Source organism: Dunckerocampus dactyliophorus, chromosome 9 (assembly GCF_027744805.1).
Source record: "Dunckerocampus dactyliophorus isolate RoL2022-P2 chromosome 9, RoL_Ddac_1.1, whole genome shotgun sequence".
Lineage (NCBI taxonomy): Eukaryota > Metazoa > Chordata > Actinopteri > Syngnathiformes > Syngnathidae > Dunckerocampus > Dunckerocampus dactyliophorus.
In genome coordinates, this window is record NC_072827.1 from 16,849,813 (window position 1) to 16,876,197 (window position 26,385).

Consider the following 26,385-nt stretch of genomic DNA (forward strand, 5'->3'; position numbering starts at 1 on the left):
ATGTGTTGGTTTACAAAATATGAAAGTGGCCCTTGCACCCTTTCATTTTTCAGCATGTGGTGCACGCTGGAAAAAGTTTGGACACCCCTGTCCTTAAATATACAGTACCAAATAAATGAGGCAAATAAAATCCCACTATAGGATACAATGGGATCACCTCAAATGTTAATACAATTGCAGTTTAATAATCTCATCAGCACTTTGGAACAGCAGATAATATCATTTATCGATTTTAATTAATAGATCATCTACACAACTCAACCTACTGATTATTTTTTCTCATTAGCTGTCAAATTTTATGCAAAATCAGTCAGGCACCAACCGGCTCTTTCTTCTTCTAAAGTACGCCTTCTGCAAGGGTAGTTTTGCATTTCTCTCTTTAACATTGGCGGTTTTACATTTCTATAACCGAGAACGATGGCTTCGCCTTGACAGTTCAGATCTGTCCAATTAAATTATATCAGAAAACATGAACGCACCACCAACTGATTTGTGATAGGAGTATGAGGTGCACCCTGTTGCAGCAGGGGTGAAAAACTGACAGCCAATTAGACAGTACCTCATGCTTGCAGAAAAAATGATGACTTGCACAGAATCATGTTTGAAAGCTCCCTTCAACCAGAACAAAGTTTTTGCATGTTCTCTCCATACTAGTGTGGGTTCTCTCCCGTAGTCCAAAAACATGAATGTTAGGTTAAATGGAGACTCACAATTGTCCATTTTATGTGAATGGTTATGTCTACAGTATATATGGTCTTTATGTGCCCTGTGTTTGAATGGTGACCAAACCAGAGTGTATTCCAGCAGCTGGGATAGGCTCCAGCTCACCCATGACCCTTAACTGGATCAGCAGTATGAATGAATGAATTAATATTATTGTGATATATATTATCATATTTATGAGACATTTATGTTTACATTGCCCTGGCAAGCCCACAAAGCCCTTTGTGAAAAAGGGACAAATTGCGTCAGCTGGTATTTCAGGACTTGGAGAAAAGAAAAGAAAATATACAACATATTGTGTTATCAAGGTTTTCCCTTTGTCCAGCAGCAGAAGGCATCTATTCATTGACTAATTGAGTGTGTCTGTTTTCCATTTAGGCTGCAGCATGCAATGAAAACACAAATACCAGGGAGGTTAATCAGTCAGATGGTGGGCTGGGCAGGGAAAAGACTGATAGGGACAGACAGAGAATAACAAAAGCTCTAATTAATGGAGCCTTGTTTCAACGTGTCGGATGTGTATTTGGACATAGCAGTGAATTTCTAATTAAATTAAAGCATGCATAAGAGGAAATCTTAAGAATTTAATTCAGCAAACTGTTAGCAAACAAGGCCGCATTATAAATATGTCAGTTTACCCAAGGAGAGTAGCCCATAGGTGAGCGTTTTACCTTCCACGCCAGCCTCGTGCGGAGAGAAGATTCTGGCGTCTCCACAGGGTGAGGTGCTGATGTAGAGATGGAACTGAATGTTGTCCTTTAACTTGTAGCCTCCCTTGTCACAATGCATGAATATTGACTTCTGATTCTCTTCTTTGCTGTTGCTATGGTAACAGACAGCAATTATCAACCGAGTAAAACCTACTGTGGCGATTGAAGAGCATCCAGATACATGTTTAGACAAGCTGTAAATGGTAGCGGTATCTGGCGAAGATGCCACGTATACTCTAACGAAACTCCACTGACCTGAGGAAGAACTCCAGCTGGGTGTACAGGTATCTCATGAGTGAGCGTCGGGCGATAATCTCAGCGTGGCAGTCATTGAGTGCCAGGCCACGGTCACTCATGTACTCACCGTTGATGCATTTAGTTCCTGTAGAAACACAAATTACCTGTGCTTCTTTTACATCTGTTCCTGTCAGGGGGAGGAAGATCAAAGACACGGGTTCAGTGTACCTGCGCAGAATCTTGCATAAGCTCATTTTGTTCTTTTTACACTTGAGATTGCATTTTCTTTTGTTTTGTTGCAAAATTCACATGCTATACCACGGGTTTCAAACTCACTGCCTTATTTGGTGGCCCTCTATTTGACATCAAAGTTTAGCATTAGTGCGGCCTGTTAAGTATATTGTGGCAAACATAAGTCCCAGAGACTTCAATTTGCTTCAAGGGATAGTTTGGATTTTTTGACATGCCCATCAGCAGTGGACTATATCAACAGTGACTTACCCCTCCATTTGGTCCCATGAGTCCAGTCTGGTCGGATTTCTGTGACGAGGAACGTAGTTCTGCTTAGTTGCTGGGTCTTTTAAGTAAAGAGTTTAGCTTCTCAAACAATATCCGTTCAAAAGAGCATTGCAAGCATCAAACCTGAGGCTAACATTTGCATCATAAAAATGCCTCCTCAAAAAAAAAAATCAGACCTCAAAAATCGCTCAGCGTTATATTTGTCTCCCGCCGTGTCCCTGCGCACTGTCGCCTCTTCATTCGTGTGTATGTGATGAAGACGCTCGCAACTCTATCCGCGATGCAGCGACGCAGCCATCTTGTATACGTGTGTTCCACAGCGGAAGAACACACGGCGGGAGACAAATATAACGCCGAGCGATTTGTGAGGTCTGATTTGAGGAGGCATTTCAGGATGCAAAGTTACTCTTTTGAACAAATACTGTTTTGAGAAGCCAAACTCTTGACTTAAATGGCCCAGCAACTCAGCAGAACTACGCTCCTCGTCACTGAAATCCGACCAGAACTGGACTAGCGGGACCAAATAGAGGGGTAAGTCACTGTTGAAATAGTCCAATGCTGATGGACATGTCACACAACTTCATGTCAAAAAATCCCAACTATCCCTTTAAAGGAAGAGGTTCTTTAATTGGGCAAGCAATAGCCCCCTTTCGCTTGTCACACAGTGAAATGAAGGAGGGGTCAGAATACAAACTCCAATCACGGTGCCAACATAAAAATGACATCACCATATGTAACAGGTAAGAAACACACAGGGCAACTACTACTACTACTACTACTACTGCTACTACTACAATGGGGAATAATAAACAACTAAGTTAATTCTGAACACCTACTAACTCTGCAAGGTATGCTGGGATGCCGGAAGTAAAGCCGTTCATGTTCTGAACGTTTATTAATAAAGAAGACTGGATCAACAGCACTGTTTTGAGGAATACTTGATGCGGCCCAGCCTAACTCAGCAGAGACTCAGGTAAGCTAAGTTTGAGACCCCTGTGCTATACTATTAGGAATGAACTAAACTGCTCATTAACACTGATATGTACGTTATAGAAACAAAAACAAATCCAAAGCAGTTTTACATCACAAATATGTCAGGGAAATAGAAATAATAAAAGCACACTCGTCTATACGTGTTCAAACATTCAACCATGCAAATCTTCCCCATGTCTACCTGTTGTCATGACAACGCCTGCCAGGACTTTCCGTCGCGCATGGGGGGAGGTGAAGTTGTCAGTCAACTCACTGAACTTATCCACCACCAGTCGAGAGACGGCGTCGGCGAGAACCTGTGACCACACGCGCAAAGATGACACACAAGCATAAACTAGTGTCAAATACACTGTCTTACAAAACACGTCTGATGTTATCCTGCCCCGCAGCACCTATGCCTGTCACCGGGTTTGCCTTCTGTGCCTAACAGGAGCCAGAAAGTTGCAGCAACAAAGCAAAAAGTGGTTCATTTTTAAGGGATTCCAAAATAGCTTTCAAGTAAAACAGAGCCGGGTAAACTGAAGAGTTAAGGCAGCTCAAGTTCAATGATGCAAAAGTTTAAGTGAACATATATCATGTGTTCTTTGACAGCCACTTTCTCTTGCTATAGCACCCTGCTCAAGAAAATGATGATAACCACGAAGAGAGATGACTATGGCTGAATGGACATAAATTAATGAGATTATTATAATATTACTTTGCCGCTACTTTGGACTCACCCACTCATAGCCAGGTCGTTTAACTTTGAAATGACAAGGTCGCAGATGTGATAGATACGACAAAAAGTTCTTAAGGCACAATATACCCAAAGGAGAGCATGTAGGAATGGTAGTGTATAATTTGCTCATTTGTTTAAAGATTTAGAGGGGTTAATTTAGTTTGAAATTCATAAAACACAAGCCATGACATATAAGATCAGTGTTTTTCCCAGGAGTCACCTACCATTTTTACTTGCTAGGGCCTTAAAAGAATGTGGCATTAAGAATTTGGGTGACAAGAGTGAAAATGTTCCTCGGTTTTTGGATGCCCCAGTTTGACAAACATTATTGTTTGAATTTGACCAAAAATATGTCTCAGTTTTCATATGTCATCTCATTAATCGTACGGCCAAACATTGCACCTAACAATCTAGTCCATTTGCCATTTGCTTATCATTCCACGAAATAGCGTGCCGAAACATAGAATCCCATGTGTTGGCGACTCAGACTTGTCATGTTATTAGTACAGTGCGGGAGTCTAACTGTGTTCGGAACCTGTCTATTACAAACATAACTGTTAGCATGCTCTAAACTCCCACCGGCTAACCAACAGTTACACAAGTCTCTCTCCCTCTCTCTTTTTTCTTTAATTGAGTATGGCTGCAAAATAAGCCACCATAGGGCCAAAAAAGTTGCAAGTACAAACACTTTGATAAGGAAGGTGAGAAACACTTGAATTCAAGAAAGAAGTCGTACGCAAAACACAAAAGGTAGCGTCCGTGTGGCTCTCCCTTCCCCTCCTCCCTTAGCGCTCATCGCCGTGTGTGCCAACAAGAGCCAATGAAAGGTAAAAGAGTCATGTTTGTTATATGCATCTCACATTGTTTTCTGCAAGTAAAACTAGAATTATTCTATGTAAAATGTGTTTAGGTTCATATTTTTGGATGTCTGTAAGGGATTTACTTTATTTCTAATGGGAAAAATGTATTCAATTTTCAGACGATTCGGTCTCTAACGGACCCTTTAGAAGGGATTAATAAGAAAAGCCGAGGTACCACTGCATCTGTGTCCATCACAACAAGCGAACACAATCTGTTTATTTGTAGAACGTGCGCTATTTCCTCCCACGACTGTTTTATTAAAAGCACGAGTACAAAAATGTAAATTACTACTACCATAAAAGTGCTAAATGGTTCACTACATTTACTTGGCAAGTTTCCCAGTGAACTGAAAATAAAAACAAACGTTCTCTAATATTATGTGACAGCAAATCACCGCTCACGCCCAGGCAATCAAACCTACCCTGCTGTAGACTGCTGGTTCGCAAGAAATTTCTTTAGTACCTTAGTTAGATTTACACTGCAGTTCTGAATGGCAAATTTAGTACCTATATTTCTTTTTCTTTTTCCAAGCAATATTACAAAACACTGAACTGAAATACCCCACACCTACACTTTGATACAAAGGCAGCATCAATGCAGAAGTACTGTATTAGACATTACATACCTCATAAGGTGGATGATCTTGGGCAATGTTTTCCCTATTTAGTGATCAATATTCCACTGGGCTATAATTTAGATTTATTGCGGTTGTTTTTGTACGTTGATGCCGTTCGGCTTACAATGACCATAAGTCACAGTTTTTTCCATAGTTTGGCTGGTCCTGTGGCTTATAGTGAGGTGCAACTACATACTATGTATACATATAGAGATATTAAATGCTAATTCATACTGACTGACATGAACCAAGGAGTGAACATTACGGTTGACAGCCGTGAGAAGACGTTCAAGGCTTGTGACAACAACAGTGATGTGGAATGAGATAGGGAGCTTGATGAACTTGCTTACAGGTAACTTGCTTGTTGGACTCGCCGGCTTGTTTTAGCCTATTCAGCCTCGCGGGTATGTTCTTTATGCTATTGTTTAGCTGAATAACTGTTAATGTGTTACCTTAATGTACCTGACACCTATTCAGCCTGTTGTCCTGTGTGCTATTGCGTCATTGAACAACATTCCTTTCCAGATGAAATGTTATTGGTCTTGAATTTTGTGAAATAAATTTCCAAATAAATGTGACTTATGGCCTTGTGTGACTAATATACAGTATGTTCTTTCCTTTTCATGATGCATTTTTTGACTGATGCAACTTATTCTCCTACTACTTGTAGTCCGGAAGATATGGTATACCCTATGTGTCTGCATTCATAATGGCAAGTATCTAGTTCATATCTGATTTTATTATAATCGAAGCCTAATTCCAACTGGAAGAAATGTGTCATGAACTGAAATTGTAAAGCACTAAATTTCCATCAACATTGGAGGCTTCATTGTTGAGAAAATAATAACATATTGGAGTTCTTATTGAATATTCTTATTGAAAGATGTCTTACCTGTGGGAGATGAAGCTGGAGTCCCTCTCTGGGTATGGGCTGTCTGGATGGTGTCTGGTCTAGTTGCATGTTGAAGAGAGCTGAAAGAGCGGCCTGCGCTGCCCGGGCTTTAGCTAGCTTCTTGTTACGCCCTGAGCCTTCAAATGTTTGTGCATCAACTGTCACTGACATCACAAAATTCTTGGCATGACTCTCCCCACTCTCTGACACAAAGTCATATTTGAGGCCTGGCCTGAGTTCATTGAGAATCATGACAGGGTTTTTGCCACTGGAGGGGGAGGTGAATGCTGATGGTGGGGGCAGTGGCGCCTGGACAAGGTTGCTGCCAGGTGGTGTGGGCAGTGGATACTCCCCTAGTGAGTTTAGTGAGCTGCTACCATTGGAACCGACATAGAAGGACTCTTCGGGCACGGCTGGCGTCTCAAAACCATTGAACAGCATGTCTGGAAAGTCAGCTTGGTCTGACGTAAAGTCTGTGTTTACAGTCAATGTTCGTCCCATGGCCAAGTGGGCCTCAGAAGCATTGGGGAACTGGACAAAAGAACGTAGAGCTTTCTCTGCTGCGCTCAATTTGGCTTTCTTCTTAGTTGGACCCATGCCCTCAAACGACTGACCATTGACCTCTACAGTCATGACAAAAACTGGTGCATGGACCGGTCCTGTCTGGGACAAGAGTTTGTACTGAAGACCTGGTTTGATTTCATTGAGCTGCATCAGGGCATTCTTGGGTAGGATCGGTCCTGGTGTTTTCTTGCGCTTCTTGGCTCGAAACTTGGAGTGTGTGTGACCATTGTTTCCTTCTTCAAGGGGGCGCTTTCGACTGCCCAGGCCGCTTCCATTGGGGAGCTGTTCAGCCACACCCACCCCTTCTTTGCAGGACACGTTGTCCAGGTTTCGGTTTTCCTTAACGTCAGTGCTGCTCGAACCTGCGGTGCCCAGAAAGAGTAACTTACAACGCCTTCGTTGCAGGATCTTGTAAATGCAAAATTTATAGATTCCTTTATCACTCTTTGGAACTGAACCAATGATTTGTGTTCCTGTATATGGCAGATTTACAGAAAATTCCTAAAAGATCCAAGTCTTTAAGCTCAGATCAGAATCAGAGAATAATCTTCACCGGTTTTTGATGTAGAACTAAGTAAATACAAATCTCAAATTTAGTTTTTAATTATGTTTTAAACTGAAACATTATTAGGCCTATTTCATTTTTGTACATTAATCCTGCCCTATGGTTGTGGTGAAATTGGGAACTGGCTTTCAGGGTGAAACAAAGCTCCTCAAATCCTGTCCACAATGTATTATTGTACACACAACACAATTCCACACATACACGGACCGTTAGTTTCATTAATGTTGTCCCTGTGTTACCTACACTGAAGCAAGGTAGAATTTAAGTGTTGAGTTTCTATTAATCCTGCAAGATATGCTGGGGAACACATATCACCGAACCCAGTAAACAAAGCGGATGGAATATTGGCAAAAATTTTCATTTATAACATCCTTCAGCAAAGGCTTGATAGGTTACTCCTTGCGGTACTCAGGAGAAAGAGAGGCCGCAGTGTGCATGAGTGGGGCTGTAGGTTGGGTTGAGGGAGTGCAGGGGAGGAGTGCAGGGGAAGAGCTGAGGACCAGGCAAACGGGAGAACACATCAAAAGAGGTAGAAGGAGAAGACTCCACCTACTGCTGGATCCGAAAAGCTCGGCTGGTGACAAGAGTGCAAGTTCAAAATGTGACATCAACCCCACGAAAATTTGACAATAATGACATGTCATCGTTGATGGAAGAAGAAAATTGAGATTCCAAGAAGATTTTCAAATAGGGGCCCATTCTTGTGACCCTGCGCCTCTGAAACCGCCAACCGCCCCGCCCAGACCCCAATCAGAGATCAGTATTGCACTGACATGCCGTTACCATCGGAATAGAATAATCGCCATGTCAAGGCAAGCCAAACAAAAACTACTCCAAAAAATCAGTCATCATTCAAACTGCACATTCATCAGTTTCTGAGCTCTGAAAACATGCATTATGCACACATGCATTCGTCATGGTTGTATTCAATAAGCAGATAAAATTGATAAAAAGAGGAGCTATTCAGAAAAAGGAGTTAAAGATAAAGGCAGTATTCGCGGTGGTTCGGATAAAACCACAATCTAACCTTCAACTCCTAATCTGCACTGGAAACATACCTCAGCTTTGATTATTTACAAAAAAATAGTTATAATAACAGCATGTCCCAAGGGCAATGCTCAACATGTACTACTGAATACATTAATAAGAATTACGCTATAAACTATATTTCAGTAAGAAGTCAGAGTTGACTCAATTGGTCTACTTTTGTCTTAAATCGGTGTGTAACGTATTTCCACAGAGATGAAAGACTAGTCATTAATATTACAATGGATATATTTTCGATCACTGCAATCAACAATCACAATGAAATTACTGCCATGCAAACAGACACAAATAAAATCAGTAAAGTGGATTCACACTGATAAATATTAAGTCTGCACAGCTTTCTCTTGAGGCTTAACCAACACTTAATGAAGAATATGAGCTTTTGGTTGAATGATGGAGACATTAAGGGTAGATCTGAACTAGAGTGCATCAACCATGGTACATGCACTAAAATATGGTAGGCACATGCAGTTGATATTACTCATGCTCAAATTTGTGTAATCAGCATTCACTACAGGGATGTTTAGTACACCTGGCTCTGTCACCTTAGTGTCGCTGGAACTTGCTCATTCATCATTTTGTATGATTAAACACAATGAGGTTGTAAAAGTAATAATTGCTTTCCTCAGTGTTAAGTAGGCATGGATGTAACGACTGGTGAATTGAATATTGAATTGATCAAGAATCATGTACTTCACTACTTTGTGTTTGCTTACAAAGAATTTAAGGATTACGACCTCGTAAACGCACAGAGATTTAAAGAAAAATCTTAACTGACTTAGTCGATGTGAGGGATGTGTCTCTGACCGTTTTCTGAGAAAATAGTGAGAAAACCTCTCACTACAAGATAACATAACATGCACCACAAGATAATTGGTCAGGAAAATCAGACACAGTAATTGGGGCCTATGTTGACTTTGGTTGGAAGGAGAGAATCGGTATCAAAATCGGCCAGATTAGCTTTGTGTGTAAACTGGTTTTAAGATAAATATTTCTATGTCAACCAAGGAAATGTCCCTAATGTTAATACTTAGGGCTTGGAAGAGTTTAGATCATATTATGGCGCTGCCTTTAAAAACTACTTTATTGTGAAAATTTACTTTTTTTAAATGATATTCTAACTAGTGATGCTCCAATCGCTCGGCCACTGATCAGTATCGTCTGATTTCTGTGGAAAAGCATGTGATACTTATCAATGCCAATTACTAAAAGCTATCACCTGTGGCTTTTTGTACTACTGCAGCCTGCAGGCTGTAGAGAACCCCGTGTGCACTGTCAGGTCCTGCTCTAATGTCTTGGGTAGTGACCCCCTTCCCCTTTCCTTCACACTGCTCAGCATGTTAAATTACTTTAATAAGGCATTTGAAGAACAAACACTTAACTTTTTCAGGCTCACATGCAGCAACAGTCAGTCGAACTGCAGCTAACTTAGTAAACATTTGCCCGTATGTGCGTGACAGTCACAAGACTAAGCAAATAACCCAGAAAATAATTTCATTCATCAGACTAGATGATCAGTCTTTCTCAGCAGTGGAAGACACTTGGTTCCACTAACTGCTCTCTCACTTGGAGCCCAATAGCGCTCATCATAAATACTATAAATTGAATGTGATCGGTATTTGTATCATCGGTAGAGCTCACTCATGGATGATTGGTATTGGAAACGCATAAAACCCTGATCAGAGCATCCCTAATTCTAACAGTAATGTGTGTCCACCAAACATGAAAAAATAAAATAAAATCACCCCCCTCATTTGAAGTTTCGGGGTCATGAAATAAAAGCCTCCTTCCTCATGGACATTATACCGCCTCTGACTCCACGTCTATCCAGATGAGTTCGTTCCGTGTACATGCCAAGCACTTCACAGAGCAAAGTGTTGTAAGAAAGCAGGCTTCGCTACACATCTTAAAATAAAGCATGGAGTTTTACCAACTATGGCAGTCAGCTACAGACGTGGGAGCTTTACCCAGCAACGCTACTAAAAGCACTTTTAAACTGTCTCATTTTACCAAGGCTAGATTAAAATTCTTAAAAAGAAATGCAATATTGGACCTTAAAAGAGTAAATTATATCTTGAAACTCTGTTTTCATTTGACCCTTAAAGCAAAACTAGACATGCTTCTCATGAAGTTGACACTAATGGGATTATTCTTTAAAATATGGGAAAACATGTGTGATGGTACATTCTTTTGTGGGTCTTCTCAGTCTCCCTTACTCAGTTTGAGCTCAGAACGTCTAATTAAAGTTCAATGAGCTAAGGAAAAGAAGATTTTACGAGGGGAAAGTTTTAAGAAAGACAGATCTGTAATAGGACCTGAAGTCTTTCAGATGTAACGATTAACTTTTCTCTTTAAAGTTTTCAGGAACATCTGAGCGTGTGTGTATGCGTAAGATTCAGTTCATGTAAGGACAAGTGATGATAATATTATTTGACAAAGGGACAATCATACGAACCATAATAGTTTTTCAGAAAACCTGAAAAGTTGGATTAATTTTTTAAATTTGCTTTAAGCAGCAAAAATGTGGAACTATTAAGTTTAGTTTGTACTGATTACGCTTCAAAACAACATGAGGGAACACCAGGACATGCAAGCCAATATATTTCAAAGCAGAAACAAGCAAAAACTCAAACAAAAGAGAGAGGCCAAAGGACAAAAAGCTTAGCAGACTCACTCATATTCTCCTCTTCATCCATATCCATGGCGACGGGTTTGTTCTGACCAGAGAGCAGTCTGACTGCCACTGCACCTGCAAATCAGAGAATAGACAAGAGGACAGCTTGACTTGATACACGCTCACTTAAACTGATTCAAAGTAGCAATTTCCACTGAGTAGCTACAGCCATGCTGATTTGCGGTGTACCCAAAATATATAATGCACAATCGAGGAGAGGGAACAGCGTGTCCATGCACATTGACTAGACATTAAGGCAGTGATGGGGACCCATTGGTATGAAGACGAGATACATGTATTTCCAAGACAGGTTGACACTGCACATTACTTTTCATGCCAGCATGAAAAGAAAATACAGTGGCGCTAGATCAACATCCATTGGACTTGCTGACACATTGACATAAGTGGTTGTCGACATAACCGTAAATGGCAATTTGCTTGTACATTGACTCGTGACTTTTGCCAGAGACATGAGAATGGGTGATAAGAAAGGATTTTTGAACAAATGGCAGTTTGTTGACATTATTTTCCTGTATTTGTGCACATTTTTATTTGGTGCATTTTGTTAGTTGTTGAGATGGGCGGGCGAAGCCTCATGAAGCTTTGAGGCTGTCCTTAAAATTGTGCTGCAACAGATTTGGAGCTTTGGCGCTTTAGCAACAGCAACATTAGGGACATCTGGTGGAAGAGTGAAGTCAAAGCACCCAATGCCAGCTGCTGGGTTGCCATTAGGAACGCACAAAAGGCCACATTATTCAATGGCTTGGAGGTCATTATATACACAAGTTACAGCCAACACAACGACAGCAGTTTCGAGCTGTCAATATGCGCTGTGAAGTATGACGCTTCTGACAACTGACACCTTTTAACCGGTGTAGAATGCCACATTTCATCGCAACATCTTTGAATAAGTCTTCTGATAGCCTTAGTGTATATTTGTATTTTAGTTCCTTTAACCATTTCGATGCTTGAAGATGCTTAATTTAGGAAAAACAACCCTAAAATATGCGTAAATATGCTTTTTTTTTTTTTTTACTAACCATAGGCCGTATTCAACCACGAAACGACATGATTTATTAATTAATATATTTTGAAAAAACCCGAAATTCGAAGAAGAAGTGGCGAGAGATTACTGTACTGGCACACTCTTGTGAGATCAAATACAATAGTGGTGCCAACACTTCTGCAGTAGTGTAGAACTATACGACCAAATACAAACAGCCACTAAAAGCCACTTAAACAACAACATATTCATTGTTGTTTAAGTGGCTTTAAGACATTGTTGTAGACAGCCACAATATTGAGGACCCTGAGCGTAAAGAAAGCAGATGTGTTTGCTAGTTAGCTTTTAACTTTGTTACGTGGTATCATAAGCTGTACAGGATTGGAAAATAACGAGCTACAACAAAGTCAAAGGGTGGTGAAATACTGCAGGGAGCAGGACTTTCCTGACTTCCTTCTTCCCCGAGTTGAACCTTTCAAGAACTCATCACCACTTCATAGCCGTCTGAAGCTACTTTTTATTGTCTGAAAAAGTAGCATAGACTACGATGCTAATTAGAGAGTCTAAAGATCCCGTATGAGAAGGTTTATGACAGCAGGAATTCCCCAACTTCTAGCTGAACAACTTGAAAGGTTTAGACAAAGAATACTGCTGAGTACCGACTGATGGAACAGATGAAGAGCAAAAGTCAGCAACAGAAAGTTAAGACAGCAGAAAAAGGAAAAGACCGAGAAGAACAGCGCTAAGAGTGAGAAAGATGACATTATGATATGGAACAGATTGTGCTGATTCTACTCACTTTCTTTTCGCCTTCCATCAGTGCACTCATTGCCCATCCCTCACCCACTTTCCCAAGCTAAACTAAATGGACTAATTAATCTAGGCTAATGGTGGGTGACAGTAAATATGCTAGCACAATTATCACCCTATTAAAGATTCACATTCCACGCTATAATTGAAAATGAAAAGGTGGGTTGAGGGGAAAGATGGGAGGGAGAAGGTCCAGCAGAGCGGGACATAAGATTAATTTGAGCAGTAGCCAGGTGTCCCTAACCCTTGCACTGCCCCAGCTACTCCGCATAGCAACACGGCGAGACTAGCTGTATATACTACTATCATTTTGGAAGTTTTTCTTTTTTTTTTAAACAGCTTTTCAGCGTCTGCAGTTTAAACGATTTAAGCCATTCAAATGTCAAGCTCATTCAGGACTCCCGGGGTTGCATTTTTTACATTCCAAAATTTCCCAATTTTCAGTGACAAAAATTCGTTTACAGCTCTGGTTTTTCAAATGCAACGCGTACGTAACGGAACAAGTTTAGTAACTTTAGATATCATACAAACCAAAATAGAGTGAAATAGAGAATGTGAGCTGGAGTTGAGCCAAGCAATCAGAGAGTCGCTGTCTGTATTGTGTCTGTGTGTGAAAGAGTGAGAGGCACGGCTCCTCTCTCTGGCTGTAGCGAGTCTGTCTAGGGAGGGGCGGTCGCTGTGTGTGACTGGCCAATCACAAAGCGTGAAGAGTGAATTTATAAGTAGTTACCCAATGAGGATTTTCCTTCTTCACGATTACGGATAATGACGAGCTGTACTCGTTTCATGCTCGTACTCGGCAAAAATGCATAATCCGTTAGGGATTCCCCTCTAAAACGAGTATCCGGCTCATCCCTAGGAATTAGCATGTTAACTGTTCATTTGCAATGGTACACAGTATAACAACAAAGCATGTGGTAAAATAACCGCCTCAACACTTTATGATACTTACATCTTGCTAGGTGCTAGCATGTTTGTTAGTATGTTAGCATTAAAGCCATTTTGCGCAACAGAAATATTATATGCCTAAATGATATAGAGTCTCTACAGAATTGACTTATGGCATTCAGTAGTTTGAGGTGCAAGCATGCTAACTGTGACCATTTTTGCCATTCCATTGTTTTTCACATTCCAAACAGTCCCATCACTTCCCTAGCTTCACAATTTTCTGTTTCCAAAATTCCCACAATTCTTATTACTTCCACATTTCTCAAATGTTAATTCAATCAAGACATGTTGACCATTCACTTTCAAATTCTAAATGTTACTTACATTTTGGTAAGTGATGATTTTGTGTTTTTTTTCCCCAACAAAACTAGGTAAACGTGATGTTAAATGTTCAGTTTTCCATTCATTTGTCACTTGTAATTATTTTTGCATCACTTTCTGCATGTAAAACTACACTAATTGTATATAAAATATTTTGTGTTAAGATTTTTGGGTGTCTGGAAAGGATTAATTGGATTAAAATTATTTTCTATGGGCACATTTGCTTTGGTTAGAGTCCGTTTTGGTTTGAGTTGAACCTTCTAGAACAAATCAATGACGTTAACCAAGGCACCACTGTACATGCCTGTACAAGTGTGTAGCTGAACACTAGATACATAACTTCGGTCCAATATAGTACATATCAGTTTCAGACATTAGATCGTCCTTTTATGTCACCTTCCTCGTCCACACTCTGCTGCATAGGTAGTTTCATCAGCATGCAATGCAAACGTGCCTGTCAGTTTTAATTTTCGGATGAAGCTGCCTTGTGATAAATGTGTAGAATCAGGTGCAATCATTTGAGAGAGCATCTCACAAAGGATTCATTATTTGAATTTGCGTGTGTGTCTTGAGAAGTCAATACGCTGGTAATGTGTATTTTAAATACATTTATTTTGTGTGTTTTTTAAATTTTTTTTAAATCGCAGATAAATCAGACAACATTAAAAAATAGTGTCGATACCAAAAATTAAAAATAACGCTCCAATGAGGCGAGATGTGCTGTAGGTGGGTTAGCGTGAGCACATCGGGCGCTCCTTTTCCTCACGTGTGATGTGCTGTAGACACATGTTGTAAACAAGCAAGACATGCGTGTGTGTGCGCCCCTGACATAGATGTACAATGTACATAAATACTCATATTTATAAATAAATACAGTATGTTCTCTATGCTTATAATAGAAGGTAGATCTTCAGGTCTTGGGGGGTAATATTCGGGTTATTGGTGTTTACATGGCCGTGCGCAACCGGGTTATTGCTAATATTCTGGTTATGATAGGGTTATTTGACTGCATGTAAACGTACTCACTACTGAATTGAAGAAATAACACATGACAGGTGGTGTTTTAGAGATAGAGTTCTCGCTGCCACATTGTGCCTTTGGGAACAGTCCATGTTCATTTACCCCTTTCATGCATCATTTATATGTATTTATATAGGTTTTGTATTTCGTATTCTATAAAGACGTGTTTTGTTTTGACATTTTGGGCTTCCTGAAATGGATGAATTGTATTTACATTATTTTGTATGTTAAAAATTGATTCAGTTAGCGTCCGTTTCGGTTAGAGTCGGACCTTCTGGAACATATTAATGACGCCAACCTGGGTTCCAGTGTACTTAGTGCAAAAACAGTCAGCCATTTCTTGCAATTGGTCAACAAGATTAAACACATCTCAGGAGGGATTTTGGTCCAATCCTCTTTACAGTTACTGTCCAAATCCTAAAGGTTATGACGCTGTTGCTTGGCAACTGAAAATTTCAGCTCCTCTTTCTATGGGATTAAGGTCCAAAGATTGGCTTGGTCACTCCAGCATCCCAATGTGCCACTCCTTTGTTGTCTTGGTTGTATCTTTTAGGTCATTGTCATGCTGGGAGACTTAGACATCAGACCATCTTCGCAGCGCATCAAATCATTATTATTAGCAAACTAACTGTCATAAACATGGACAAACACATGGCTGGAAACTAAAGAAGCTAAGCCATCAATTGTACGTTCCAAACAGTCGGGGTTACGTTTGAAAAACAAAAAACAACAAACAAAAAAACAACACGCGAGTCACAAATTGTAGCGCTTACATAAAATAGTGTGTTTCGCTCCATAGTAAAATTAAATTTTATTTCTCTCTATGACAGTAAGACCTAAAGCAGATTATGAAGAAACACATAGGATTTATTTACATGTATATTACATTTAACCAATTTTTAAAGGCGAGATTAGATAGAATATGAAATCCGATCCGTTAACGCTTTCATAAATAACAGAAAACGAGAAGAGCTAACCGATTCAATGTTGACAGCTGCAGAATATCACTCTAAATGCACTTACGATACTGCATCATCAGGTTGCTAGACAGTTTGGTTCCAGGTAATTCTGAGTTGAGCCACAGGAGGTAGGGAAAAGAGAAAGATGAGAAAGAAAATGAAAAAGCTCTAATTTAATCTGGCACAGTCAGAGGGACTGTGGGGAAATGCAGTGGTTTTTGATTTGTCTCTCATCCCTCGCTCACACTGTGAAGGCACGATAGAGCGACGCCACCATGGAGGGAACACCAGCGGAGGCCGACTGGCGAGACGCGGTAAGGTGGGTTAAGGACTGAGGTATTGAGAGCGATGGAAAGGTGAAGGTGAGGGAAAAAAGCGAGAAAATGAGACAGACCGAAAATCCTATTCCAAGTAAAAGAATATCATTATCTCTTGAAAAACAGAAGACGTTGAAAAGGTCTGCCCTTGGCGCGCTGCAAGGTTCCAAGTGGTTCAAAAATAACTGCCAATCGAAGCCACAGATGGATATCACAATTGCTGTCAAAGTGAATTTAGACCTTGTAAAAATATAACAAAAAGACGTGCATATATGGTGAAAACATAAATGCAAAAATGTATTTCTCTTTCTACTTCCGAGGTAAAGATCTAATTCAACATGTCTGAAAAGGAGTGCGTATTTAAGCCAACCCCTTCTCCATTTCTATTTATGACAATCCATTCACGCCATATCTTTTACACGTTCACACTCATATTTACTTTGCCTACACTTTGTCATTTGCATTTTGTTCACTTCCTGTGTGAAAAGAAAGCAAAGTGGTTGACTATGGCCTTTTATTAGTCAAAAAATACTGAAAGACAAGCCTTATGTAGTATGAAAATAAACCGGAGGCTAACTAGTTAGCTTACTAGCATGCAATATGCTATAAGCAGCGGCCGTCTCATGTCCTTGCAGTGATTCCGTAGCCTGCGTGTTGCGCAATGTGGTGTAAACAAAGAATAATAGGAGAATAAAGGTCAATATAGGGTGTTATGTCATGTCTATGGGGATCTAATAGTAACTACAATAATATTCTGTTTATTAATATTGAATCCTACTTCGCGGAAATTCACTCATCGCGGTCAGGTCTGAAACCAATTAACAGCGATAAACAAGAGGCGACTGTACTCCGGTAACAATTTTAACTGAATCACAAAATGTATACATAAATTCTGTATGCAAAATTAACAATAGCTTATTGGTGGTGATCAGTAAATGAAATATTGCTGAATTTGGCATACTTGAAGTGTTGTTGACTTCAATGTGTTTCAAGTCTTAGATTTCCCTGTAGTTAATTAAGATTCAAGATTCAAGAGAGTTTTATTGTCATGTGCATAGTAAAACAGCAGTTATACCATGCAATGAAAATCTTATTCTGTTCATTCTCCCAAGAAAAGAAAGAAAACAAATGAAAGAATAAGAACATAAGAAACATAAACACATAAACATATATACCAATAAATTAAGCAACAACAACAGAAGAGACATTAATACAAGTAAATAATACAAATAAATAAATAAATAAATAAATAGAGTGCTATGAGTGTGTGCGTGTGTTGCGTGCGGCGTGTGCGAGTGCTTCGTTGAGGAGCCTGATGGCCTGTGGGTAAAAGCTGTTTGCCAGCCTTGTGGTCCTGGACTTCAAACTCCTGTAGCGTCTGCCTGACGGTAGGAGTGTGAATAATGAGTGTTTTTTATTAAGATGTTAAGATGTTAAGATTAATTAAGATGATGCCATCACATATTTTTGTCAGAGCTCTTTAATTAATGCTCAGTCTACACAATGACATGTTGATTTATTTATTGATTTTTTATTTGTACGGTGGTGCATAGTGTAAAGGCAGAAACATTAAAAGAAAGTGTCACTGGCCAAATACTTACAGGCCGTACTGTACTCGGTTTACAAACAACTTTGACAGCATCCAAAAACTTTTGACTGGCAGTGTATACATCAAAGTCAACTATGTGACCTACAATTAGGCCTTTTCTTTCGGCGTTCCACTCATGAAAAGGCCACTGGAGAAGGTGCATAGACTTTGAAACTTCACTTCACTGAAGAGGTTCTTTGGAAACAGCTGTCATAGGCTGTTAAGGAAGCTACAAATTTAAAATGCAGATGGATCAACTTAACGTGGAGTTATAGACCAATTGGGGCTTTGTAAACCAGTATTCAATTCCCCCCTGTACTCCTTGTCCGCCACCATTTTTCACACTGCAGTGCCCCCTAATGTGGGGTCCAGCTGTGGAATCTATTACTGTCACCCTCACCACATTAATAGCATATTAAAAGACAAAATACTATTTGGTTGAAAACACCAAATAAGGCTCTAAGGGCAGCTTGCTCCTAACTTCCGCACAGGCTGACAATGGGTGGCTTGTTTAGTGTAAAATTCAGCTGATAATTTGTAGTGATCACCATTTTGCACTGACAATTCTGACCAAAAGATGCAACTTTGGCCCAAGGCCATATAATGTAGAATTTATAAGACATCATGGTGGAGGGTTTTGGAAGGTTTCATGACAAAAACTGAGGTTCCACTGTACTCCAGTAAAAAACGCCAAGACAATAGCTAGCTTCATAAACTAGGTAATTCCGTAGATATTCTGTTGTTTTTGTGTTTGCTACATCACAGCTGGTTTTCAGAATTTACATTTGTATTAATCATAACAAAAAGGTAATTTCCGAGGTTGGTATTAGCTACTGAAACAGCAGTCGTGTGTAGTTATACAGAAAACTGATATGCAATGAAATTTGTTGTGTATTCAAATTGATGACAGGTGAATTGTAATTGAATTGTCTGCCCAATGCAGATTAGCAACTCTAAAAAAAAATAGCTGTACCCTACTCTGTTGGGATGAATTTTAGCTCGGTCGTTTATTCGCTGCTTTGCACTGTGCAAAGTCTACCGAGTGCTTCCCATGGAAATCCAGTGGCCACATACAGTAAGTCTCTAAAATATGAAAATGCGTTAGAACTGCAGGGGTGATGTCGTGTGGAAAGAAAGAGGGAATGTGTTGTTCTGTGTTCCAGACTTTAATATCTGACAGTTGGTCATTTATCATCGTGGACCACTGATTGTGAGAGAAGGGAAAAGGTGGAGAAAGCCGAGCCTGAGTATCAATATGAATTTTTATTTGATGGGTTTTGTGGGCGATTGCATTTCAGGAGGCTGGCGAAGTCAAGGTTCACTGAAGCATGACAAGGAGATAGCGAAAGACCAAGACAAAGGGCAGGTGAGCGATAATGGTGTGCCTGCACATGATCACTAAAGAACACCTTTGCTCCAGACATACTTTCACATTGTGCACAGTTGTTTATGCTAATCACGAAGTAAATCATCACTGTATAATCATCATCTTATGTCTAAAAACATCCAAGTAGTATTCTCGCTATCCACACACTACCCAATACACGTCCATCACTCATCAGAGAGTATGACAACACGTGTTGTTTTTAGTATTGTTTTAAGTCCAGGCTGCTCAGTACAATGTCTACAAATCAGCAACAATAATACAAGGAGAACAATGGAATGTAACAACATACTGAGCTGCCATTAGGCTTGATGTAAAGCAACTCACTTCTCAGGCTCTCCACTTTCCCATCCACATCTACCTCTCGTCAATGGTGGTTCACTCCTTTTTTCACTTGTATAACGGTCAAGAATGTTTACTTTAAATGCTGGCTACCCGTTTAATAACAGTCTTATGATATGACAGAGAGATCCTGGAACTTTCTACTTACATTATTTCCTATGCAGAATATTCAGCCCAAATCTGAGGTCAACCAGCATCATGGAACAGATGGCATTCAACCTCAGTGGTTCACTGTAAATTCATACTTTTTCAATGTTTTCCATTTATATATTTGCGCACACGGAACCTGGACTGCTCACATGTGGTCGTAAATCATCAGTGAGGGGCTGTGATTGCCCCGGGTAGCAAAGGGAGTCAGGGGGGTGGAGAGCAATGGCTTGTGATCCAGGGGTCACCGTCGAGGGGTAGCCTCGCTTCTTCATTGACCGCTCAATATTAAATTGCATAGGCTAAAATCATGTAGTGTCATACAGCATACAGTTGTGGTCAGAAGTTTACATACGCTGAGAGGAAGGAATGTCATATTCATCTGAGCCATTAATGAGTAATTTGAGCTGTTCTTTTCCGAGGGTGGAATGATTAAACAACATACATCTTCAAGTAGGGATGCCTGATAAGATGGGCCGACCAATATTGTTGGCCGATATTCGCATAAAAATGAGATATCGGATCATATACGTATGTTTTTCTGCCGATGATGATATCAGTGTGTGAGTGAGACCTCATCAAACTGCACCGTGCTCCACACTGCAACAAGCTCAGTATTTCCAACAGGGCTGCAAACTAATGATTATTTTCTTAGTCGATTAATCTGAAGCTTGTTGTTTTGACAAATTGAGTAATCAGTTCCAAAGTTAAAGCCGATGTGTGCGATGTGTTTTGCCTAAAACACAAAGATAACAGCTCTGCTTTCATGGATGATTAAGGAAATAAGATTTGCACATGCATTTTCAAATCAAAAAACGATCAATCGAATACAAAAATATTTGATGATTAATTAGATAATCGATGAATCATCAAATAATTGTTGCAGCTCTAATTTCCAAGTTCCGCCTTCAGACGATAAATGTACAATTTTCAACAACTTTAAAAGTGTTACGTTTAGCTCTTTGCGGATAATGTGGCTCCACCCAAACAGTAGCGCTGATTAGCAATGAGAAACAGGTACCGCAGCACGCGTTTTCCAGCACATCGTGCAAAACAGGAAACAGAAAACCAAAATTAGAGCACAAAACCGGAAACAACGTGAAAACTAAGGACAACCAAAACTAAAGCCCAACCTGCCATGTCGAATATGACAAAGCGTTATACGAGGGGGCAGTAATACTACTAAATCTAACATCACACCCCAAAAAGAATCACTCATAGTCACATGCAGAATTTTGAGACTTTTCCTATAAGTTGAATTGCATATTGCATTATTTGTCTTAATTTGCACAAGCTGTTGCCTATATCTGTATTGGTTGATATCGGTATCGGTAATCAAGTGAAGTGTGTTGGGTCACTGCTTTATGGTAACGTTCAAGAACTAAGAAATATCTGTACCTGTGCCAAAGGTTCACTACAGTGGAAAATTGTTAGGTATAGGCCTTCTTCCAGACCTCCAAGTGGTGACACATCCAAATACGTACAATAGTTTGAAATGATGATCTTGGAATTTGCAATGCATCTATGTATGTATATATTTTAATCTGTGTTGACCTTGTGTAAATTACAAAAAATCCTACATAAATTCAAAATTGCTATTGTTTTCAAAAATCATTGTATTATCACTCCATCCTGGAAAAGGAAAACTGTTCAAATTAATCATTAAGGGCATGAGCACATGTGAAATTCTGTCCAGTAGTGTAGATATTTCTATTTGATTTCAAAACAAGACAATATACACTGCCTGGCCAAAAAAAACAAACTATTAAATATTAAAATAAAATGATGTCTCATGGACCACTCTTTCACAATATGAGACCAGTGAACCCTGGCAATGTCATCTTATAATAATATAACAATAATCTGGTCATTCAGTACATTCAGGTAGTCAGCTGACCTCATTTTTTGGGGACCTGAACCTAGACCTGACCAACTTCCAAATCCCCAACCCTATGTGCGTAGTTAAATCCAGCTGGTGACTTTTTATTTTTTGGCCAGACTGTGTATTTTCGTGTGCGAGACAGCTATAAGCAACTGCCCAAGAAAGTAGCAACGGCATTCTTCCGAAAGATATTACGACATTTGCTTTTTGCTCCAAAAGCATAGATCCAGATGTCTGTTCATGTATTTACTTTATTTGGTTGTAGGAAGACGTTAGTTTTATGTTTAAAAAACAGATGGATGCATTTGCTCTGCAACAACACAGCATGAGGGGAATGATGAGGCATCAAGAGTTTCCACCTCCTAGGTAACCAATGATAAACATCTGCTTGTAATGGCTTCATATGGTCTGGTTTATGTTGTGCAAGTTGCAAATGATGTGAAGCTTGATGAATAATAATGGAGGCCAAACAGATTAGGTCACTGTCTTACCGGATGTGTCTGCATCAAGGCCACCACATGAAAGCACTATTAGAGGAAACTGTAATTAACAAATTTAACTTTGTGTTGTGTTCTCTTGCTCTGAAACATAATTATACAATGGGGTGCTTTTTTGTTGGATTTTTATACATGCTCATTAAAATGTTTCCAAATGCAGATGTTGCATTTCACTGTCTTTCAGGTACTACAAGAGTGAACCCAATGGGGTTAATTATAAATCTGGCGGTATACAGTATATGGCCATGACAACCATTAATCGAACCTCAGCTATAAGGGGTACAGTGTGGTTTTTGTCCTAGTCGTGGAACACCCGACCAGCTCATCACCCTTGCAAGGATAATGGAGATGGTGTCCTATGGAAGTACGAGGTTGGTGGCATGCTACTACGTGTCATTTGGTCCTCAATGAGATCATGAACATGGTTTGCATTGCCGGCAATCAGTCGAACATGTTGCCGCTGAACGCTGACCCGACAAGGGTGCCCCCTGTTACCAATTATGTTCAGAATCTTTATGGACAGAATCTTTAGGCAGAGCCAATGTGTTGAGTGTCCAGTTTGGAACTCATCTCTGCTATTTGCAGATTATATGGTCCTGATGGTTTCATCAGGCTGTGGCCTTCTGCGTTTTCTGGGACAGTTTGCAGTGTGAAGCTTCTGGTATGAGACTCCGCACCTCCAAATCTGAGGCCATGGTTCTTAGCTAGGAAAAGGTCAACTGAACACTTCAGACTGGGAGCCAGGTCCAGCCCCAGGTGGAGGAGTTCAAGTATCTCGGGATCTTGTTCATAAAGGAGGGAAAGATGGAGCGTGAGATGCAGTTGCTGTGCTGGACCGCTGTAGTGGAGAGAGAGCTGAGCCAGAAGGCCAAGCCTTTGATGAACCGGTCGATCTACATTCCTACCCTTACCTATGGTCATGAGCTTTGGGTAGTGACTGAAAGAGTAAGATCACGGATACAAGCGGCCGAAATGAGTTTCCTCCGTAGAATGACTGGGGATCACCCTAAGAGATCAGAGGAGGACCTCGGTCATCCAGGAGGAGGTTAGAGTTGAGCCACTGATCCTTCACATCAAGAGGAGCCAGTGAAGTGGCTCATGCATCTCGTCCAGATGCCTCATGGACACCTCCCTGGTAAAGTGTTCTGGACATACCCAATTGGGAAGAGGCCCTGAGGCAGACCTAGGACACAATGGAGGGATAATGTCTCACAACTGGCCTGGGAATGCCTTGCTGTCCCCTTGTTGGAACTGGAAGAGGTGGCCGGGGAGCAGGAAGTCTGGCCTGCCATACTGAGAATGCTTCCCCGTGAGCCATAAGCTCAAGAAAATGGATGGATGGATGGTCATGACAAGTGTCTGCAACTAAGTCTTTAGCTGAAAACACAAATAACAGCAGAACTGTTGGCTTATCAAATTTGTCAATAGCCTATGCTTGCTTTATTTATATAATTTACCAATATTGTGTCATTTGTCTGTTGTAGTATGGCCTGAAATAATACCAAACCTTCTTGTGTGGCAAATTCAATTTTTGAGCAACCTGTACGAAACCTAGGAGGATTCTTGTTCATTTAAATAAACAAAAACAAAAGTAAGACTAACATTTGTAGTCCAAAAAATAGCTAACACTTGACAATGTTGTAAACACGACTATAGCGTGTATTGTGCTGTGTCTACTGTAGTGCAGGGCTTGACCTATGGATGAGCTTTGCGGCTTAAACAATGTGATTTTTCTCCATAAGCCCATATAAAGGTAACTGTAACTACACCCAAAATTCACCCAGACATACTACAAAATCTTGTAAAAGGTCTTCCCAGAAGACGGGAAGGTGCTATGGCAGACGGTGGGGCCAACTACAGATTTCTTTCCATTTCTCATTCCTATAATTTCATCTGCTCACTGTATTTCAAGGCTGCCAACAAGAGGTACCATTACAACCGCATGTGTTTTACTCAAGTTCAACCATGTTTAACCATGAATCAACTCTTTGGAATTCTAAAGAGCATCGTGTTAACACACAACTACTGGCGCATTTGTTCTCAAAAAACATGAATCCCTAAACCTTGAGAGTTTGACCAACACAATTAATTAAGAAATTAAAATAAGCTCAGCAAAAATTCCAGAAAAAAAAGACCAAATGGTCCACAATAAAGACTTGAATGTGATGGTGAAGGAGATGAAAGCGGGGGAAAAAGAAAAGGTGAGGAACGAGAGAGAAAGTGGACAGAGACAAATGACCAAGGGAAATGGTCTGTGCAGGGGAGGCTGCTTATGAGACAGCCCTCTCAGCAGTCTTAACACAGACTGATAGGCCCACCGGGGAGTGTTATCATGCCAATGTCCTTTCTAAAATGTAAGTCTTTCCTTATCCCGAAATATTGTATGTCCATCCGCATTTCCTACAGCTGTTCTTTATACTGAAATTATTTAATAAAATTGTAAATAAAAGAATGTGGATTTGGACTTTGGTGTTCATTTCAAGGTAGCAAACAGCCTGGTAAGAAGAAGACATCATGAACCTACCGGAGCTATACAGTAGCATGCGGTCTAAACAGGCTGCCGTAGAAATCAATACCATAACACAAAGTGTGGGATAACTGGTATCTATTTAGCAAGTTGTGTATGCATTTTACTCCTGAGCATATTTCTTCAAAAGAATCAGCGAGCTGAATTTAATTTTGTTCCATGTCTTCGCCACTAAAATGAAAACCAGTCAGATGTGACCACCATTTGCTTCAAATACTGCATACGCCAATCCAAAGCATGCCAAAGATGCTCAATAGGGGACATGTCCAGTGAGTATGCTGGCCATGCATGTTTTCATCTTCAGGAATTGTGTACAGATCCTTGCAACATGGGGCCGTGCATCATTATGCTGCAACATGATGTGACGGCCGTGGGTGAAGAATCTCCCGTTTGAAGAATATTTGGCAGTTAATTTGCGTGTTTTTCTCTCGACGCATTTCTTGCAAACCATTTGTGCACTTGCAACAAAACATTTAATGCTTCTGTGGTCACACCCTAATATCTCGGCAATTTCTGCAATTTCAACCCTATGAAAGATGTTTTACAGTTCTTTTACAGTTCTTGGTCAAAGTACTGACTTGCCTAATAGTTGTGCACACAGTGTAAGATGTGAAGGCCAAGATGCTCCAGATACACTGCGAACATTATAAACCAGTGGAAACTGAGAAGTAAAGAAAGAAATCACTGTGAAGGATGATTGTTAATGTATGATGTTAGATAATTGAGTGCCACTGTCAAGTTCCTAGAAACCCATTACTACTCAATAAAGCTGTGGCAGCACATTGATTACTCCATTAAAGAAAAATAATTTGAATACGAGTAGAAATGAGAGCATTTTTTTTTTTTTGTACAATCAGAACAGTCCCATTTCTCTTTTACTCTCATGCGTCCTCAGGTGGTGAATCCAGGTGCTGATCGGGTAATACACCATAATGGACTACATGTGCGGGCCCCAGCACCCTAATGGAGAAGGGTCGCGGCAAAAGGGGAAAGCCTGTCTTGCTGCCTGATTGAAACTGATGGACCAAGGTAGAGGGACCACAGAGTCCTGCCACCCACCATCGCCTACCCTGTCACACACACGCATGAACACAAGCGCACTTACCTCGCAGTCTATTATTCAATTTAGCTCTTCTAATGACGAGCGAATTAGGCTGCCAGAAAAGATTTGCCCCTCGAGCGCTACTGCACCATGTATAATACTTTCTTCCATCCCGCATAATTTAAGAGGTGGCCTTTCATAAACTGAATGAGCACTACCGTAAACCTAGGTACATGAACTTCATTAAAGAAGACTTCTGAGACAATAAAAACACTTAAAACACTGTTGAATATAAAAATATGCGTTAAAAAAATAGCTCAAATAGAAGAGTGACACTATGAATCACCTCTTATTTAATTCAAAGAAAAGCTATTAAGCACAAATTAAGTGCACACAGAGAGTTCTACTTTGCTCAAGCCCACTTGGCAGCTAAAGTTCATATTGTTTGACTTCTGTGAAGTATTCGTGCCGTGCTCGGT

At 40.2% G+C, this 26,385-nt stretch overlaps 1 protein-coding gene across 3 annotated transcripts in view; it reads right to left on the reverse strand.

Annotated features, from left to right (window-relative positions):
- The window catches only part of adarb1b (adenosine deaminase RNA specific B1b), a 142,941-nt gene that overhangs the window by 16,970 nt on the left and 99,586 nt on the right, over positions 1-26,385 (reverse strand). For all 3 annotated transcript variants that reach the window (XM_054787924.1, XM_054787923.1, XM_054787922.1), the window contains 5 exons: positions 11,120-11,194; positions 6,270-7,195; positions 3,364-3,478; positions 1,689-1,857; positions 1,395-1,546 (listed from right to left, as the gene is read on the reverse strand). In XM_054787924.1, the coding sequence (XP_054643899.1) occupies positions 1,395-1,546; positions 1,689-1,857; positions 3,364-3,478; positions 6,270-7,195; positions 11,120-11,147 (1,390 nt within the window). In that variant the 5' untranslated portion in view covers positions 11,148-11,194. The remainder of the gene's footprint in view (positions 1-1,394; positions 1,547-1,688; positions 1,858-3,363; positions 3,479-6,269; positions 7,196-11,119; positions 11,195-26,385) is intronic.